The sequence below is a fragment of the Tiliqua scincoides genome, chromosome 2 (genome assembly GCF_035046505.1).
Source record: "Tiliqua scincoides isolate rTilSci1 chromosome 2, rTilSci1.hap2, whole genome shotgun sequence".
Taxonomy (NCBI): Eukaryota; Metazoa; Chordata; class Lepidosauria; order Squamata; family Scincidae; genus Tiliqua; species Tiliqua scincoides.
The window spans coordinates 147,710,205-147,728,443 of record NC_089822.1 but is presented as its reverse complement, the minus strand read 5'-3'; the positions used below and the strand labels follow the sequence as shown (position 1 = coordinate 147,728,443).

At 44.9% G+C, this 18,239-nt stretch overlaps 2 protein-coding genes across 2 annotated transcripts; one reads left to right on the top strand and one right to left on the bottom strand.

Moving 5' to 3' along the window:
• Positions 1–1,031: 1,031 nt before the first annotated feature.
• Positions 1,032–7,532, bottom strand: MTNAP1 (mitochondrial nucleoid associated protein 1). The gene is made up of 5 exons (XM_066615319.1): positions 7,385–7,532; positions 4,065–5,548; positions 2,715–2,822; positions 2,390–2,506; positions 1,032–1,359 (listed from the first exon to the last, which is right to left on the bottom strand). The coding sequence occupies exons 2-5, from the start codon at positions 5,542–5,544 to the stop codon at positions 1,331–1,333; spliced, it is 1,734 nt and encodes a 577-aa protein (XP_066471416.1). The 5' UTR covers positions 5,545–5,548; positions 7,385–7,532; the 3' UTR covers positions 1,032–1,330.
• Positions 7,533–9,816: 2,284 nt separating this feature from the next.
• On the top strand, positions 9,817–18,202 carry VCF1 (VCP nuclear cofactor family member 1). Its single transcript, XM_066613604.1, has 3 exons — positions 9,817–10,031; positions 14,613–14,709; positions 17,549–18,202. The coding sequence occupies exons 1-3, from the start codon at positions 9,985–9,987 to the stop codon at positions 17,789–17,791; spliced, it is 387 nt and encodes a 128-aa protein (XP_066469701.1). The 5' UTR covers positions 9,817–9,984; the 3' UTR covers positions 17,792–18,202.
• The last annotated feature ends 37 nt before the right edge of the window (positions 18,203–18,239 follow it).

Below are 18,239 nucleotides of genomic sequence, written 5' to 3'. Positions count from 1 at the left end.
GGGCAGGAGGCGGGACTGGGCTCTCTTTTCCTTCAATAATTATTGGACTAAGGATGGGCAGTTTGGTATTTTCTTTGGCTGAGGTAGGGCAGAAGGAGGAGCCAAGGGCATTGGCTGCAGAAACCAATGGGGGAAGATGGAGAAGAGGCAGGGAAGCGGGGGGGGGGGGAGCAGTTCATAGCCATCATGTTTTTCACTGTATGGCTCCTATGAGAAGCTTTGTTCTTACTTGGGCAGAGGAAGCCTAATTTAATGACCAGCTGCAATGGGACTACGTCTCAGTGGAGCTGCCCAGGAGCAGGTCATCCTGGTAAGCCTCAAAGCCGCTGCTTGTGACCCTCCTCCCCCTGCTCTCACAGTCCCTCCCACCCCCTCCTGTTTATAGATGGGCAGGGACATCAGAGGAATGTTTAAAGTGAACTCGAACGCACCCAGGCAACAGCCCTGTTTTCCTCAGCCAGAGCTACAGCTGGCTTTTTAAAGAGGGGGCTTGATTTGAGTCCTATCAAGTCGCAGGAGAGTGACTTGGCAACTCACAAAATGCCCCCCCTTATGACTCATTGCCAAGTTGAGTTGCATGGGGGCAGAGACTCAAGTTGTATTGTGCTGGGTTTTCCCATCCCTGCCCTTTAAAGACAGTTCACAACTGTGCAGGCAGAGACAAAAGGAAATTGTGTCTCAGTGATGTCATAAGCACTGATATGTATTTACAACATTTACACAAGAATGTATACACCTGTCAAAGTTCCACTGGCTCTGCTTTGAAGGTGTCTGGAGACAGAAGAAGACAGACAATCTATACCATTTATAATCTTCCCTCATAACTCTTCATGGAACCCAAGGTGAAAAGGTTGATCACCCAAAAAACAATTGGACTTTAATGCCATATATTCAATGAATTCCCACATGAGATGAATATCAGGTGTGTTTATCCAGACTGAGCAATCTTAATGTACTTTGGGTCTGGACAGGAAGGAAAAGAGGAGGAGGGCTTTTGCCATTTAAAAAAATAAATAGCACTCAAAAACCAGTTGACACCAACTTGGTACTACATCTCTACGTCTCTTTGTTTTTTCTTTGAAGTACAATTCTCAGGTCAGTGCAACAGTTGGTCCAGCTATGCCTTGAATGACATCATGCCCCAGTTCCCAAGTATTGCCAAACTATAAATAGCTAATCTGTTTCCTAATCAGCAGAAGTACTTGTGTTGCTCTGAGTAACAAGGCTGTCTTGCAGCATTCTTCAACATGTCCTGTAGCTCCAGGAGCAGGTCTATAGCAAGATCTATGTTCAGTCTAAACTCCTTCTGTCCCATGTTTTTTCATCCTCGTCAGTGGTATTTCCGCCAGCGACTGTGCTCTTAAGGCAGGAAGAGAAAAAACAAACTTAGCACTATATTTACTTACAATATATATATACTACTTTCCAATTTACTTACAAATTATATACTATTTTCCAACAAAAAAAAAGACTGAAGTGGCTTACATAAAGCAATAGGAAGGTGATTCCCTGCCTGAAAGGGGCTCATGAACTAAAAAATAAAAAATACACAAGAGAGAAACCAGTTATTGAGAGGGACATCATGCTGATTTCAATTTTTAAATTTGAAGTTTATGCGTTATACATGCTGAAGGAATGATAATCAATGAGAGCCAGGTTGGTGTTTGGGAGGTGGACTTAGACCTGGATGAACCAGGTTCAAGTCCCCCCTCAGCCACAAAGCTTCCTGGGTGACCTTGGGCCAGTCACTTTCTCTCAGCCTCACCTACCTCACAGGGTTGTTGTGAGGACAAGAAGGAGAGCATCTGTGTACACTGCCCAGAGCTCTTTGGAGGAAGAGCGGTATAAAAATATGAAATAAAATTAAAAAATGTATTTTTCATTCTTAAATACTTCCATCCCCAATGGTCCATAAATACCCTGTTCATCATAAACCCCCCTCTCACATTATGCCAAAAAAATTTCTATTTATATTTCTTTCTGGGGACATAGAGCAGAATTTGGTTACTGTAGGTTACAGATCAACACATGGAGGCAAAGTCTAGCGCCTTGAAAGCAGTATATGGCCCCCAGTTACCAGTCAAGGGCAAGAGATGTATGTGGTGGCTGTGACAGCAGAACTCCATGGCAGTTCACCTCCAAGTTTCAAGGGCAGTCTGGCCCACTACCCTCCATTCTTTCTTAGTTGCTGATCAGCTGTGCCTTTATTCCACAGACTTTACACAAGGGTTTGCACAGTTGCCTTCCTGAACAGCAAAAACCCTACATACCACGCTCTAGGAACAAAAAGCCTCTACTATCTGACAATATGCTCAAATTGCGCAACATTTCTAGCATTAAAGAAAGAACTCCTTGGAGAAAATGAGAAATGCCAGGGAAGAAGCCTTACTAATGTGATCATAGTGCCAGCCATAGCTGAGGACACAGTAGCCCAGCAGCAACATAGAGATCCCAGACACTCTGCCCTTCTTCACATTGATATATCTGTTGTAGTATCTGTTCCAGGCTGTTAAAGAAGACAGAGAGGAGTGGTTTGATTATTCATGTCAACAGCTTTAAAGGAAGAATGCTGTCAAGTCTTTCCTTCTTCATACAAGAAACCAGGGCTGTTCAGCTCACCTCAATTTCCATACCAGCCTCCAGTGGTCATCAACAAAGCTCCCTATCCATCTCTGTACAGAGACTGAAAGACACTGCAAATGATTTGCTCTCACCTCTGCATGGTGCTCCAAGCACCCCCTGTGGAGACAGTTCACGAGTGGCTAACCAAGCAGGCAAGTCTTGAAGCTTTACATCCATCAGACATCTCTCTGCCAGTGGAGCTAGGAAAAAGAAAGGCTAGACATTTGGTTGGAACACACACACACACACACACACACACACACACACACGGGGAATGAAGCTACAGCATGTGTTGGAACACACACACACACACACACACACACACACACACACGGGGAATGAAGCTACAGCATGTGAGAGGTACCACATCAACTACATACTTGATTTGGTTTAATAGCCACTCTCTGTGAGACATGGAACTGTAGTCCTGTGAGAGAGTAGCTAGTGATTGCTAACATAGAATTCTCAGCAAACTACAGTCCCCAGAGATTCTTTGGGGGAAGCCACAGCCATTAAAAGTGCAATATAAGCAATGTATTTTTGCAGTTTAGATATGCCCACAGGCTACTTTCAAACAACATAAGAATAACTCCCAGGCAATTAAAGGAAATGTAGACTACTGTACTTAAGAAAAGTTCCTTGTGCTTGCATGTGTGCACGCACATTACAGACCCAACTAAGACTTTCTCCCTTATCTCAGACACGTTTGAATTAAAGGACTCCACAAAGAGTTGATGGTGGCCCTGACCCTTAGGAATCATGCGATGAACAGATATGCCTTCTACTGAATTGGCCACTAGTCCACCTAGATCAGTATTGTCTTCTACACTGACTGGCAGCAATTCTCCAGGATTTAGACAGATGGGGTTTTTCCCAGCTCTACCTGCAGATGCCAGGGATTGCTGTACCACTGAACTACAGGTGAAGGTATGGTACCACTGAACCACAGCCCCATCTCCACCCAGAGCTGGAGAAGTGGGGAGGGAGAGGCAGTGCTTTTCCTCATCACTCTTGGTCATCAGATAATTTTGATAAGCAGCTCTTCTTTTGAACTTGGGCCTGCAACCAAATACTGGAATGTTTTAAAACCAAATATATCAGAGAACTAACAGATTCTGAAAAGTCTGTATAAGTGGTGTGTGCGTCCTTGCTCTTCCTACAGGAGAAACTATGCATGACTTAGGACCCAATCCTATCCAACTTTCCACCACCAATGTAGCCATGCCAACGAGGTCGGCATTGCATCCTGTGGTGTGGGGGCAGAGGCTTCCTCAAAGTAAGAGAACACTTGTTCCCATACAACGGGGCTGCATTGCAGCTGCATCAACACTAGAAAGTTGGACAAGACTGGGCCCTTAATCACCATATCAACAAACTAGCCTGCTGGGGAGCAGCACATAAAGTTCTTTCTGTAAAAAGTGATTTAAAACATTCCCTTTTACCTTGCTGGGCTTCAGAAGAGAGAAAAAGCACCTGGGCTTCTGGAATCTTCATGTCCCACTGAGACTGCCTCCTTGAAAATAAGCCTAGAGTGTGATAATTAGAATAGAGCTCTGGAAACCACTCCAGTCCCAAAGAACCTGGCTGTGCACCCCCTTCAGGTGACGAAGACCACTGAGCAACAGTTGTTTCTAAGGTGCGGAAAGAGAGTTGGTTCAAAGACAGCCCTGGACGTTGACTTATTGACACAACAGTCTCAGAATCTAAAGCAATATCTTTTTCCAGATAACATAGGTATGTGTTAGTTTTTTTGTCTCTTTCTCTGAATGCTTCTGTGGATGAGGGGAAAGGGTTGGACTCAGGATTGTGGGAAACAGGAGACTCTTGAGGATAGGTCTCTCCTTTGACAAATAACCGGTTTTCACCAAGCATGCTTTTTACTCCTGCAGCCACTTCTGCAGCAACACCAGAGATTTTCCTACAGTTGCCTACAAAGTGATTATCATCAGATGTGTGTTTTTTTTCAGTCACTGCATTTCCTCCCCCTCCATTCCCAACATTCCTTGCAAGCAGAGTACCTAAAACGCTCTCTCCGTCCACCATCTCTGTATCCATAATAATTTGCTGCCCATTAGCCAAGGCTATCTTTGCACTGCCTGATGAGGATTCCACAGGCCGGCATTCTGTTTTGTGGTTGCTACTGGTGGCATCACTTAATGGGGATTTATTCCTGTTCCTAAGCACTCTGGCACGATGGTTCTCAATCACTAGTTCAACTCTGTCAGCAGGTGGAAGTTCACCCATGGAAGAATCCAGACAACCAGGCTCCCTCTGCTCTGCAGATGCCTCCTTAGTCTCCTTCTGTCTGGCTGGAAGCTTTGCTGTCTGACTAGTACATTCTGAAGACACTTTCTCATTTTGAATCTGTGGTTCTAATGTGGCGATGGATGCAATGGTTTTACTGCTGCTTTTCTGTTTGCTGGATGACTTCTTTGCATGTTTTGTTGCTGAAGGGACTTTCTCAGCTGGTTGCGCATCTGCTCTTACCTCTTCAGCAACTCTGTCTTTGCTTCCTTTTGTTTGGTGTCTCTTTTCAGAAGCATGTTTCATTTCCTTCTGTGTATTGTCATCTGATTTTAGAGCACACAGATTGCCATGGGTTGATGATCCAGCCACATTCTCTGGTTCCATAGAACTTACTTTGATTTTTGCTTTGTTCCTCACAATGTCGGGCTTTCCATTCTTATTTTCCTTGTTGGGGGATATGCCTGTGCTCTTCACCTGTCTTTGCTTTTTCTCATTATTCAAGAATTTAGGTGTGGCAGAATTACTGGTTTTTGTGTTAAGAGAGAAAAGTTCCCCTGAGTCAAAAGCAGATGAAGTTTCTCCTGCCAGCTTACAGTGAGGCAAGTGGGATTTGAGGCGCTTAAATGGCTTTCTGCAGTATGGACAGATTTCCGCTCCTGGAGGGGTGCCTGCCATTTTCCTATGTGAAAATAAAAGGAAGACTCCAATAAACACAATTCTTGCTATTATTAGTCAAAATGTATTTGCAGTTTTACAGGTTAGTAAGACATCCAGTGGTTGTCTTAAGTACAGCAGTGGTTCCCAAATTTTTTTGACCGGCGACTTCCTTGACCTACTGGGCCATTGGCCATGGCTTCCCATTAGGGCTACAATCCTATACATTGTATAGGGCAACAAGATTTTTGCAAGGACTTCACGGTTCCCTTGACTGGTTTCCACAGTTCCCTGGGGAGCCAAAGCTCATAGTTTGGGAACCACTGCTAATACAGGGATGTAGTGGTAGAAAAGCATTCACTTGCTCAGCTTTTTAACGCAAGGGCATACAGTGACACTCCATAGGTGGCAATCCTAGACTTAGATGAAGTATTCATTGGGTTTCCGAAAAAAATTGTTCTTCTGATTAATTCATTCAAATTCAAAACACTTTCTGCAATGTTAGCATTTGCAGGCAAACACTTTCAACGTAACTATGTTAATAAGAAAATGCGGCATTCAACAAACTTTTCTGCTATACCACACATTCAAAAGTCTCAATATTCTGATGGCTACAGTTAAGTTGTTCTTGTATTCTTCTCTTACCCCAAAGCAGATCAATAGTCTCAGCATGCCTCCAAGAAAGCCCCCTGGCTATCCTTTCCAAATGATTAGTCTTAGCTACAGCACCCATTAAATATTAGTTGTGGAAAAATAAAGGCAAAAATCAATATAACATTGTTGCATAATTTTAAATGCCTGCCAATCCAGTATCCTAAATGGCAGACCAAAACCAGAAATGAAATGAAATGAACCAGATATTTTAAAAAGTAAATGTTGCTCTCTGGCCAAAGTAAAGGGGTGTGACTAGCAGGGTCCACAACTGAAACATTATTAGTCTAAGCAACCCCTATCAGGAAAAAAAGTTCCAAAGCACTTTTACCATCCAGATTTTGTGATATGAGCACAGCTGTACTGCACCAGGATTTGTATTATACCAGGTACAAAATTGATGTGTGGTCTGAGGAAAGTACTGGTAAGCAACATAAGAGTGACAAACTGATATCAAGTGAACACTCTGTAATGTCAGTGTAACCAAACCCTGTGTCCCCTGTACTAAACACCCTATCTGAAAAAGGCCTTAAGACACAAATCCTCATGGACTAAGCCTCTGATGTCTATTTTCTGACCCATAAAACACTCAGAGCCCAATCCTGTTCATGTCTACTCAGAAGTAAGTCCCATTATAGTCAACGGGGCTTACTCCCAGGAAAGCGTGGATAGGACTGCAGCCTCAATCTGTCATTTTTACAAAGTGCAAGTGATTTGACAATAGATGTATGCATTCTGCCTAAGGAAATCTTGAGAGTTCAGGAGGAAGGAACTATGTGGCTTCTACTAAAATCTGCTACTAAGACTTTTATCCTGACCCACTTGAAAATTCTCCTTATAACAGGCCTCTTTATTCCATTAAAATATTGCTACTTTTGTGTTTGTGCTGAGGCTGTACACACAAAGGGGGCTGGGAGGGCACCTGAAGGAAACGAACTGGGTGAGGGGAGGTTCTGCCCAGAGTGCCAAAATGTCAGCATCCTTGAAGCTCTGCTCTGAATTAAAACTATTCATTTGCTATAGCTGGGGTGGAATTTTAATATCTGGAAAGCTTATGAGAACCACCTGCAAACAAAACCCAGGCAGCAGCCAAGAACTGAAAGTACTGTTCCCCCCCCCTTGACTTTGAGCCCAAACGGGGGGGGGGGGAATTGCTCAGCAGATGGATTCATGCTGGGCTCCAAGAAAAAGTTCGCGCTACAGAACTTACAGCCACAGGACTTGTGCAAACACCAGCCCACTCCTGCAACTCAACACCGCACAGCGCAGATCCGACCCTGCAAGTGCAGGAGGTGCTGGGGGATCCGCATCAATTCCCCTCCTGATGGAGAAGCCTCAGAACTGCCGCGACCAGGCTCTTTGCAGGCACAATGGAAACTGAAAGTGGTGCTCAAGGAGGCTCGTAGTGTTGACGCTGCTGCTGCTGCGCACGGTCCTATTGGCTTCTCACATGACCTTCCTACGATGCAAGTGCGACACACACAGCAGGGCAGCTGCCATTCTTCCAAGAGCCGAGGAAACGGCAGAGATCGGACGGGTGTCTTGCTGCCTGTCCATTCCGACAATGGACCCTGCAACAGGTTGCACTGGAAAGGTTTTGGTTTCAATGGCATTGCAGAGACTCACTCACCACACACTTCCAGAATCCATTTTAATTAACGGGGTTTTAAACATGGGCATTAGATGCGGTGACCAGATATAAAGGGGGACAAGGTGCCTATACTTTTAGCCATTGTATGGAAGAGAGAATTTTGGCAGCTGCAGCTTCTTCAACCCTTCCATGTTGAGCTGCATATGCTAAAACCCCCTCTTCTATATAGGGTGCCTAAAGGTAGAGGCACTCTATATGCCTAATAAAGGTTTGTTGTATGTTGGTAGAGGCACTCTGTCTACCCCCTTGGTATCTGGTCACCCTGCCCTTCTCCTCCTCTGGCCCTCTTCTTCTTCTCCTCCTCACCTCTTGCTTCCTCCTGCCTTCCTCTCACTTCTTCACTTACAGCCCAATCCTTTCCACACTTTCCTGGGAGTAAGCCCCATTGACTCTAATGGGACTTACTTCTGATTAGACATGCATAGGATCAGGCTGTTAGTCTCACCAGGCCACAATAGACAGGGTGACCAGGCACAAGGTGGGGGGGCAGACAGAGTGCCTCTACCTTTAATCGTAGAAGAATATTGGCAGGTGCAGCTCAACATGGGATGGGCAGCTTTTTAAAGCTGCACCTGCCAGAATTCCCTCTTTAATACATGGTTGAAGGAAGAGGCACTCTGTCTGTCCCCCTTTGTATCTGGTCACCCTGCCCTTGTTCCTCCTCTGGCCTTCTCCTCCTTGCTTCCTCCTGCCTTCCTCTCTCATTTCTTTGCTTACTTTCACCAGGGCATAATAGGGAGGCTGACCAGATACAAAAGGGGATAGAGAGAGTGCCTCTACCCTTAACCCTTGTATACAAGAGGGAATGTTGGCAGGTGCAGCTCAACATGGAAGGGTTTAAAAAGCTGCACCTGCCAAAACTGCACCTGTCAGCATTCCCTTTTCTATACAAGGAGTAAAGATAGAGGCACTCTGTCCCCCTTGTATCTAGTCCCCCATCTATTGTGGCCTGGTGAGACTGAGGGCCCAATCGTATCCAATTTTTCAGCCCTGGTGCAGCCACAATGCAGCCCCAGGGTAAGGGGACAAATGTTCCCATACCTTAAGGAGGCCTCTGTGACTGCTGCCCCACCACAAGATGCAGTGCATGCCCCATTGGCACAGCTGCACCAGCTCTTGAAAACTGGATAGGATTGGGCCCTGAGGGAAGCAAGATGTGAGGGGGAGAAGGTCAGAGATGGGTGACCAAATACAATGGAAGACAAAGTGCCTCTTCCTTTAACTATTGTATAGGAGATTCTGGCAGGTTTAGCTCAACAGGGAAGGGCTTAAAAAGCTGCACCTGCAACATTCCCTCTTCTATACAATAGTTAAAGGTAGAGGCACTCTGCCCCCCCTTTGTATCTGGTCACCCTTTTTAAAGGAATGTTGTGCTGCTGAATCCTACATTCTTCCTTGGAAGTGAATCCAGCCAAGACTTCAATGAGGCTTATTCTCCAGAGAGTGCATTTGACTTGCACTTGTGTGCAGCCAAACTTTGTGTGTATTTACTGACAAATAAGAGCCCAATCCTATCCAATTTTCTAGGGCCAGTGCCATCAATGGGGTATGTGCTGTAGTCGTACCCACATCATGTGGCAGGGAGTTCCACAGACTAAATAAATCCATGGGACTAAAAAAATTCCATGGACCCATGGCCTAGGACTGGTCCATGAGTGACTTACAGCCCAATCCTGTGCATGTCTCCTCAGAAGTAAGTCTCATTAAAGTCAATGGGCCTTGCTCCCAGGAAAGTGTGGATAGGATTGGGCTGTAAGTGTTTCACTGGAGTTCCCACCCCCGCCATTGATTCCTGGGCAAACATAGGGGACTGTATTGTGAGCACCAGTGTGACGAGGCCCTCTGACGTCATGAAAAACAATGGTTCACGCATGCGCGGGGACGGACCAAACCGCCTGCGCCTGCCTGACTGTGCAGTCACACTACGCATGCGCACTGGGGGGGGGCGGGGACTCTTGTGCAGCCAATGCATCGCAGACGCCAAAGAGTCTCTGGAGGGAGAGGGCCGCTCTCGCCGAACTGTCAACGCGCTTGCGCAGGAGGCGCGCGCACCGGAAGCGGCGACTGAAGGAGAAGGAGGAGGACGGGGGGGGGAGTGTCACAGCCGGGGCCTGCTATTCTCAGGGCTTCTGGCCTGAGGCGCCCGGCTCTGCCCGGCCATGAGTTGCCGGGGGGCTCTGCCCAGCGAGCGAGGAGCGCGACAGAGGTGAGGGAGGGCGCTGGTGGACGGTGGCCGGCGGGGGCAAACTTCCAACAGAACGCGGCCGGCTGGGGGGGAGGGGCGGCTTCGGGGGAGCGAGCAGGTGTCCAAGAGGGGGGCTGTGGGGAGGGTGACGACGAGGATCCTGGGGCACGTGGAGCCGGTCAGTGGACTCCTCTGACAGTTGCACCTTGGGCAGCTGCTTCCCAAGGCAGGCTGAATGTGGACATGAGAGCCCTGCTGGGCAGGCCAAGGCCTCTTGGTCCAGCCTCTGTACCTCGCAGGGGCCCCTCAGGTGCCCCAGGGAGCCCCAAGACCACAAGAGACCCTCGCCCAGCGCCCTCCCTCGCAGCTGGCGCTCTTGCAAAGGCATCCAGGCAGGTGCCATCACCACGTCCTGTGGCAGGGAGTTCCGCGGGCTGACATAAGAACAGCCCCTGGATCAGGCCAAGGGCCCATCTAGTCCAGCTTCCTGCAGCTCACGCTGGCCCACCAAATGCCCCAGGGAGCCCCTAAGACAACAGGAGACCAGCACCCGGTGCTCTCCCTCGCACCTGGTGCTCTGAGGCAGCCACTTCCAAACCCAGGAGGTGGCACATCCCATCACAGCTTGTAACCCATGATGGACCTTCCCTCCATACATCTCTCCATCGGCCATACATTCCCTCCAACTCTCATACACTGGCCCCTTTTAAAGGCATCCAGTCTGGTGCCATCACCACATCCTGTGGCAGGGAGTTTCACGGGCTAAGTACTTTCTGGGTAAAGCAATATTTTCTTTTGTCTGTCCTGACTCCCCCAGCACTCAGTTTGAGTAGGTGTCTCCTGGCTCTGGTGTTGTGTGAGAGGGAAAAGAACATTCCCCTATCCACTCCACCTCCTGCATAATTTTGTATGTTTTAATCATGTACCCCCTCATTTACTGCCCTCCCCTGCTTCCTTTCCCTCCCCCACTCAGATAGTAATTACATTTGGGTTAGGCATTCATGTGGTGCTTCAGGATCTGTTTGTTTGTTATTACATGCAACCTGCTCTTCATCCAAGGCACTTGGGGTGACACACTTAGTTGTGAAGAGGAAAGAGGACAACACTGTGAAGGTGGTTAGGTGGACCATAGAGGCCACCCAGAGTGCTGCTTCATAGCCGAAAGGATTTGAATGGGCATCTCCAAGTTGTAAACCACTCTCAGTGATCCTTGCAATAACTCTGTGAAAGATGCTTTTATTACCCACCAATAGGCTGACTCAAACAGGGAGCATACCTTGTGCTGATGCAGTGCAACCCTGTGCATGTTATCCACTGTGTGGCACCTGCTTTGTGTACCCATACAAATTCAGTTTGTATTATTATTTATGGCATTTGTACACAGCCTTTCTCACTGACTCTCACAAAACATTGTGACAATCTTACAGACTCAAGGCAGTTCACATAGGCAGGCTATACTAAACTCTATTTCAGATGAGTTTTTACATTTGTTCTGTGAACCTTTCTTTTCCAGATGGAATCCCTCATGGCACGTATACCATAATTGTACACAATTTCACTGTTCCACACCAGGCCTCTTTCATTTCTATTCTACTGTTTGTTGGATAGTTTTAAAACAGCTTGAGACCATGTACCATCTATTGGTTTACTTCTGTCAGCGTGTCCTTTTCTGCCCTCTCTGTTTTCAAAAGCCTGAAGAGCTGTTTCCAACCACCACATTACGCATCATAGATTCTGTACTAGTAAAGATAACAAAGCTGCTTGAGATCAATGACAGCTTCTTCCTAATGTCAGTGTATTATTATTATTATTATTTTTTGGTGACTTGCCCCAGCAGTGTTGTGTCGTTTTATTAGCAGTTTGTAGTAATTTTTTCCCTTTTGTTTCATTTCATCTCATGAGGTAACAATGTTATAACAGCATAGGGAAAATTAACATCCAAAAACTGGCCTAGAAAGCAGACTTCATTTTTCTTAAATGCTTTTTTAAAGGTTTACAACAGTTTTGACACAATGTCACTGCTCTGTAGATTCCACAAAATGATATTTTGTTGATGGAGTGCAACCTGTTTTCATTCAGTAACAAAGTGATCCTTGAAAACACCCTTGCTTGCTAAAACTGAGTTTAGCACAGCCAGTCTTCTGTCTAGTGCTATTGTTTTGGATATCTTTCAGGTTGAGGAGGTAGACAGGCAACTTGTGAGCATGCAGCCCACTACATGTGCTCTGGACCCTTACTCATCCTAAGTAATTTGAGCAGCTAGAGGGAACTATGAATTTGGGTCAGAGGTGGGTTAATGCCTCCTTGAGATAAAGGGTAGTTTCATTAGCCTAAAAAGAGGCTGTGGTTTTTCTACTTTTGAAGAAACCATAGCTGAATTTGGCCAATTGAAGCAACTATTAACCAGTATAAAATTTCCCCTTGGGACAAGGTGACAAAGCATGTTGTGGATTTGCAACTCCAGATGGTTCTGAATAGTATTCATTATTTAGATTCCTTCCAGTAAGACTTCAGGGTCTCGTAATGGGACAGAAATTGGCTTGGTCATTCCCAAGACAGGTGGAGCAAATGTGACTCTGTAGATGCCCCTGGATGTCTCAGCAGCTTTCAATACCAGGAACCATCGTATCTTCCTTGGGTGGTTTCCTGTTATGGAATTGGGAGCAAAAGTTTTGCAATGGCTCTGTTCCTTTCTAGAGTACCTTCTGGTGGTGCTGAGGAATTTCAGCTCTGCCCCATGCCCTCTAGTGTATGGGATACTGCAAAACTCTAGATGTAAAACTCTGTGCTGTTCAATATCTATATGAAAATAGGAGACATCATCTGGAGGTTTGGACTGTGATGTCAAAAGTATGCAATGTACACAGTTCTACCTCTCATTTCCTTTTGCTTGCCCCAGTGGGATGGCGAAAACCTTTAAGTGGTGCATGACCCATTCTGGTTTGGATAAGGGTACACAAGCTAAAATTTAATCTAGACAAGAGGGAGGAGTTGTTAGTTGGGGGGAATCTACTAATCTGATCAAAATGTACAACCAATGTGCTTTCAAGAGGAGTGCAGTTCCATCATGCAAGTATGCAGCTTGGGAATATTTCTGAATCCAGTGCTGTCCTTAGATACCCAGTGGTTTCCAGGGTGCCTTTTATTGGCTTCAGTTGACTTAGAAAAGTCAGACCTAAATTCAGTTACCCATGCATTGGTCATGCCCAGACTGAGGATTGCCATTAAAACAGTTCAGAAACATTAGCTGGTGCAAAATGCAAGAGGTAGGCTGCTGACAGGTATGAGGTGTTCAGAACATATAATGCCAGTCTTGAACCACCTGCATTGATTTCTGGTTTGCTTCTGTGCCCAGTTCAGGATGCTGGTTATTGCCTTTAAAGCCCTATGTGGTCTGGGGCCATTCCAGTTGAACAATTGCCTTTGCCCATGTGAGCCTATCTTAACCCTTGGGTCACTTTCTTAATCCCTGCTCTCTGGCACAGCATTATTGCAAATTTGGTTGGTGACAACCAGAGATGGATTATTTTGAGTGGTAGTAGCATACCTGTGGGATACTTTACCCTAGGACAGGGATGCCCAAACACCGGCCCTGGGGCCCCTTGCAGCCCTCAAGGACTCCCAATCTGACCCTCAAGGAGCCCCCAGTCTCCAGTGAGCCTCTGGCCCTCCAAAGACTTGCTGGAGCCTGCACTGGCCTGATGCAACTGCACTCAGCGTGACAGCCAACTGTTCAACCTCTTGCGTGAGCTGTGGGACGAGGGCTCCCTCCACTGCTTGCTGTTTCACATTTGTGGTGCAGCAGTGGCAGCAAAGGAAAGGCCTTTTATAGGCCTTGAGCTGTTGCAGAGCCTTCATTCATTCATATAAATTCCATCTCTAATATATTCATTTACGTAAATTTATGCAAATTTGAAACGTAAATTAATTCTTTTTTTCCCAGCCCCTGACACAGTGTCAGAGAGATTGTGTGGCCCTCCTGCCAAAAAGTTTGGCCACCCCTGCCCTAGGAGATCTCTAGACCCCTACATTGCCTGAAAAACGTTACCTAAAAAACCACACCTGTTCTGTCTGGCTTTTAAGGAATTTTAGCCGTTAAGGATATTTATATACTGCTTTTTAACAGAAGTAGTTCACAAAGTGGTTTACATAATAAAATAAATTAATAAATGGCTTCCTGTCCCAAAGGGCACACTATCTTAAAAAAAAAATTACAGAAGAGACACCAGCAGCAGCCACCGGAAAAGACATTGTGCTATCATTATGGGTTTGTGTGACTGGATTTGTTTTTTAATGTTTTTATTGTGAACTGGTTTGTGCAGATTTTAATTTGTATAAATATACATCAGGGGATAAATTACATTGGGGGATATTTTCTACAACCTGAATTGATTTGACCTGTCAATATAGTTGGATAAGTAAAATAACTTAGTGATGTCTAGCGGAAGGCAATGAACAGTAAGAATATTAACTGCCTTTAGAACTGCAAGATATTGTTCAGACTTATTTTTAGAAATGTCTGAAAAATGTCATTATTTTATTAAAGCATGGGAGATGCAATAACTAGCAGTTGACTCTCTCCCTTCCTGTTGCTTGTTACAGGAAGAGACGACGAAATGGCACAGAGGATGATGGGCTTATCCCACAAACAAAACGCTGTAGCCGAAATGCTGTTTTTCAGGACTCATGGGATACTGAGGTAGGATGTGCTTCAAATTCACTCCTGCAGTACTACTTTTGGAATTTGTGTTCATTAACCACTTAGGGAGCAGTTAAGTAGATATTGGAAGGATCATTATTAATATATTGCATTCTATATACTAGTATAACCCCATTCTATTACACTTTAGTTTAGAGTAATATGGTATTTATTAAGAAAAATGATCAGTTTTGATCATTGAGCTGACTCAAATGATGCTGTCCTCTGGCCCTGCCCTGGCCCTACCATACAGTGAAGGGCATGAGCATGCATGTTCTTCTCCTCCCCCCCTCCCCAAGTGTATCATTCCACATAATCACATGGGGAGAAGAATTCATGCTGTGTAAATACATTAAAGTATCTACAGGTATAACCTAATTATCTATTTTTATCTCTGTGTGATGACCTAATAACCTAATAACCTAATTATTTTTATCTCTGTGTGATGAGAAGCGCCCTTTAAATTAAGGAAAAAAGTCATTTAACAATAGCCTCATTAATGCAAGAAAGGGCAGCTGGCTGACAATCCATCAATCATTCTCTCTCCAGGCACTTAGAACAACTTCAGTCCAAGGCAAGTGACCCCACCCTTCCCCCTGAGCATGTGAAAGAAAATAACTTTGTATTGGTGAAAGGAGGGGTCCCTGGCTTGGAGTGAAACCTTTCTAAGCACCTGGAGAGAGACTGATTGATGGATTGTCTACCTAATGACTCTATCTTACATCACAAAGGTCAGCAAGGCTGTTTTTAAATAGCCTAGCAAAGGGGCATTGCTTTTTAAACAGATTTGCTTTAATGCAGTTTTTTGCCATCCACATGAGTTCTGGGAAATAATGCCATGTATTTAAACAGCATGTATCGCATGGGATGGATATTGTGCCTTACACACAATTCTGTAGTAGCAGGACTGGTAGGGAGGAGGCAGTTGGTTCTCCCTATGTGATTTGACAGACCCAGACAAAAGTATTGTCCGGAATTACTTCAGTGTGGGTGAGGGAGATCCTGTTCCCACTTTAGAGTTAGTCAGTTGACTACCTTATGACTGTTTTATTACTAGTTGTGTACATGCCTAAAACAAGATCTAAGATGATTAACACAAGTTGAAAATATGTATTTCTCAGTACAGCTGGCAACTACCTTTGCAAAAATTATCTGTTCTTGTGCACAAGTAGCCTCTGTTTTCACCTTTGTATGTGGGCTACTAATTCAGTGATGAATATATTTCAGTGTTGAGGCGTTTCTTCGGGAATCACCACCATAGATACTAAATATTATAGTCACTCAGGATTGTTTAATCTTCTGTAAGGCCAGGTCTCTGTCACTGCAGACCAAACTAAACAGTACTATTGAGTTTTAACATTCAGGAAACTTCAGGACTGGCCTAGCCGTGCATTCACCTGTAATTAAGTGGTTTTGTTGGTAGTCGTGGGGTTGTGTTGGTGCTGTCATTAGGAAGTCCCAGAGGCCTCTTCCGGAGTCACCCTGGGCCTCCACAGGCCTCAGAATGGCCTGCAGAAGCTACTCCTGGTTTGCTTCCAAAAACTGGTAACGGCTTCTGGATGCTTCTACGGGCCATTCTGAGGTCTGTGGAGGCCCAAGATAACCCAGAAGAACTCTGAGACCTCCCAGTGACAACACCAGCACAAAGGTAAGGAGTTTTCAGCTACTGTGCAGCAAACCAGCAAACCCACTGTCATATGTTCGGTCTGTCGTTGGTTGGAACGTCACTAAGTGATGCATGCTCATAATTGTGTGAAACAGCACAATTGGAAAGGTGGTGAATGAATAAGCCCCCCTCAATTTGTCCACTGCTACTCCACTGGGGTTCAGCTGGCGGAAACAAAGAATTTGTTTCAGCTCCAGTTTCTTTTCCCTGCCTACTTGGTTCAAGCATCAGGTAGGCCGGGAAAAGTGATTTGAAGTCCACTCCCCTTCCCTTTGATTAAGAATGCGGCACACAGCCTCCCTGTTCTGCATTGAATAGGAGAAAACCTCCAGGACGCTGCTGTAGCTTAACTGCTGCTATAGCTTAATTTACATGCTACCTTGTGATCACCTTCCTCATCAGTCATACAGTTTCTCTTTATAAAAAGAAACCGGAACTGGCAATTTGTTGTATAACCTAATATGAATGAAACAATGTTTAATACTGTACTACTGTATTTTTGATTCTCTTGTATCTTAAGAGAAACCAAAGAAAGTAGGTGGTTTATTATTGAGCAACCTGTAGGCCAGTTTGCTTTATCAGATACCTGAAACAGGCTTAGAAGGTGTGCTGTTATTTGCCTTATACAGGTGACATCATAAAGTGTACCACTGTGTGAAATGTTTCACCAGAACTGGTATCCTTGAGCTACACTGTGGTAGTTTTGTATTTCTGCTTGCAGTGAAAGATTCAGAAACTGAAGCAGATGGGTACGGCTTCAAACAGCTGTTGTAGATTAAATCTTTTGTTGCAGATCAGTATATAAGCTTTAGTAACGTTTTCTTTAATAGTAAAATGTACAACACCTGTGAAACTGAAATACAGTGTTGTATTTCTGACAGAAGCTTTTATAGATAATGGAGCAAGTTCAGGTCTGTGACAAATTCAGCAAGTGGCTTTTTCAGTGTATTAGGAAAACATAGCAATTAGATAGTACTGATTTTTCCCCATATGCTTACAGCCATTCATGCAGCTGACTATGCAATTTGTCAGTGACTGAATTTGCTGTGGGAACATTGGCTTTTTGGGTCAGCAGAGGAAATTGGTGTACTGAAAAATGTTGTCTTGAAAGGTACAGGTAATTACGGTTTAAAGCAAAGATGACTTGCATTCTTGTCTGTCTTTATTCCACAGTCCTCAAGCAGTGAGAGTGGCAGCACCAGTAGTTGCAGCAGCAGCAGCATAAGTAGTCCTGACAGAGGTAGTGGGCCAGAATCAAGCCTACACCAGATAATGCCAGGATCAAGCCCAGTGACCCCACCTCAGTCTTTCCATGAGCAGTCTGCACTATGCCAAGGTCCTTACTTCCACATCAATCAGATCCTGAAGGAAGCACACTTCCACAGCTTACAGAGCAGGGGTCGTCCTCCAACATGATGAGCCCAGCAAGTTCCCTGCCTTCTGTGAAGGGGGACAACACTGTGTGACAGGATATTTCAACTTAAAAGTTTGTTAAAATTGCACAAAATGCCTGCTGCCTTTTCAGTTTGTATTTGGAATAACAGGTTAACAGGCAATTGTTTACTTGTGGTTTGCTGCACTATTGCAATGCAAAAGGGGCTTTGGAGCAATTTTTATAGGATTCTTTTGGGAAATGGGTGGGAAGGGTGGGTATCTTTGACATGTCAAGATGGGTCTGAGAATCCACCTCTGTATTATAGCTTAATGAGTCCAGTCTGATTTCTTAATCTGTTCATTAGTAACTGATGCTTATGTAAAATCTTTAAAACATTTGTGTTCAGTTTTATAAGTCTTTTTTAATTTCAATAAATAGTGAATATGTTTTTATGGTAAATTTAATCTTTATCGAAACTGAACATTCATG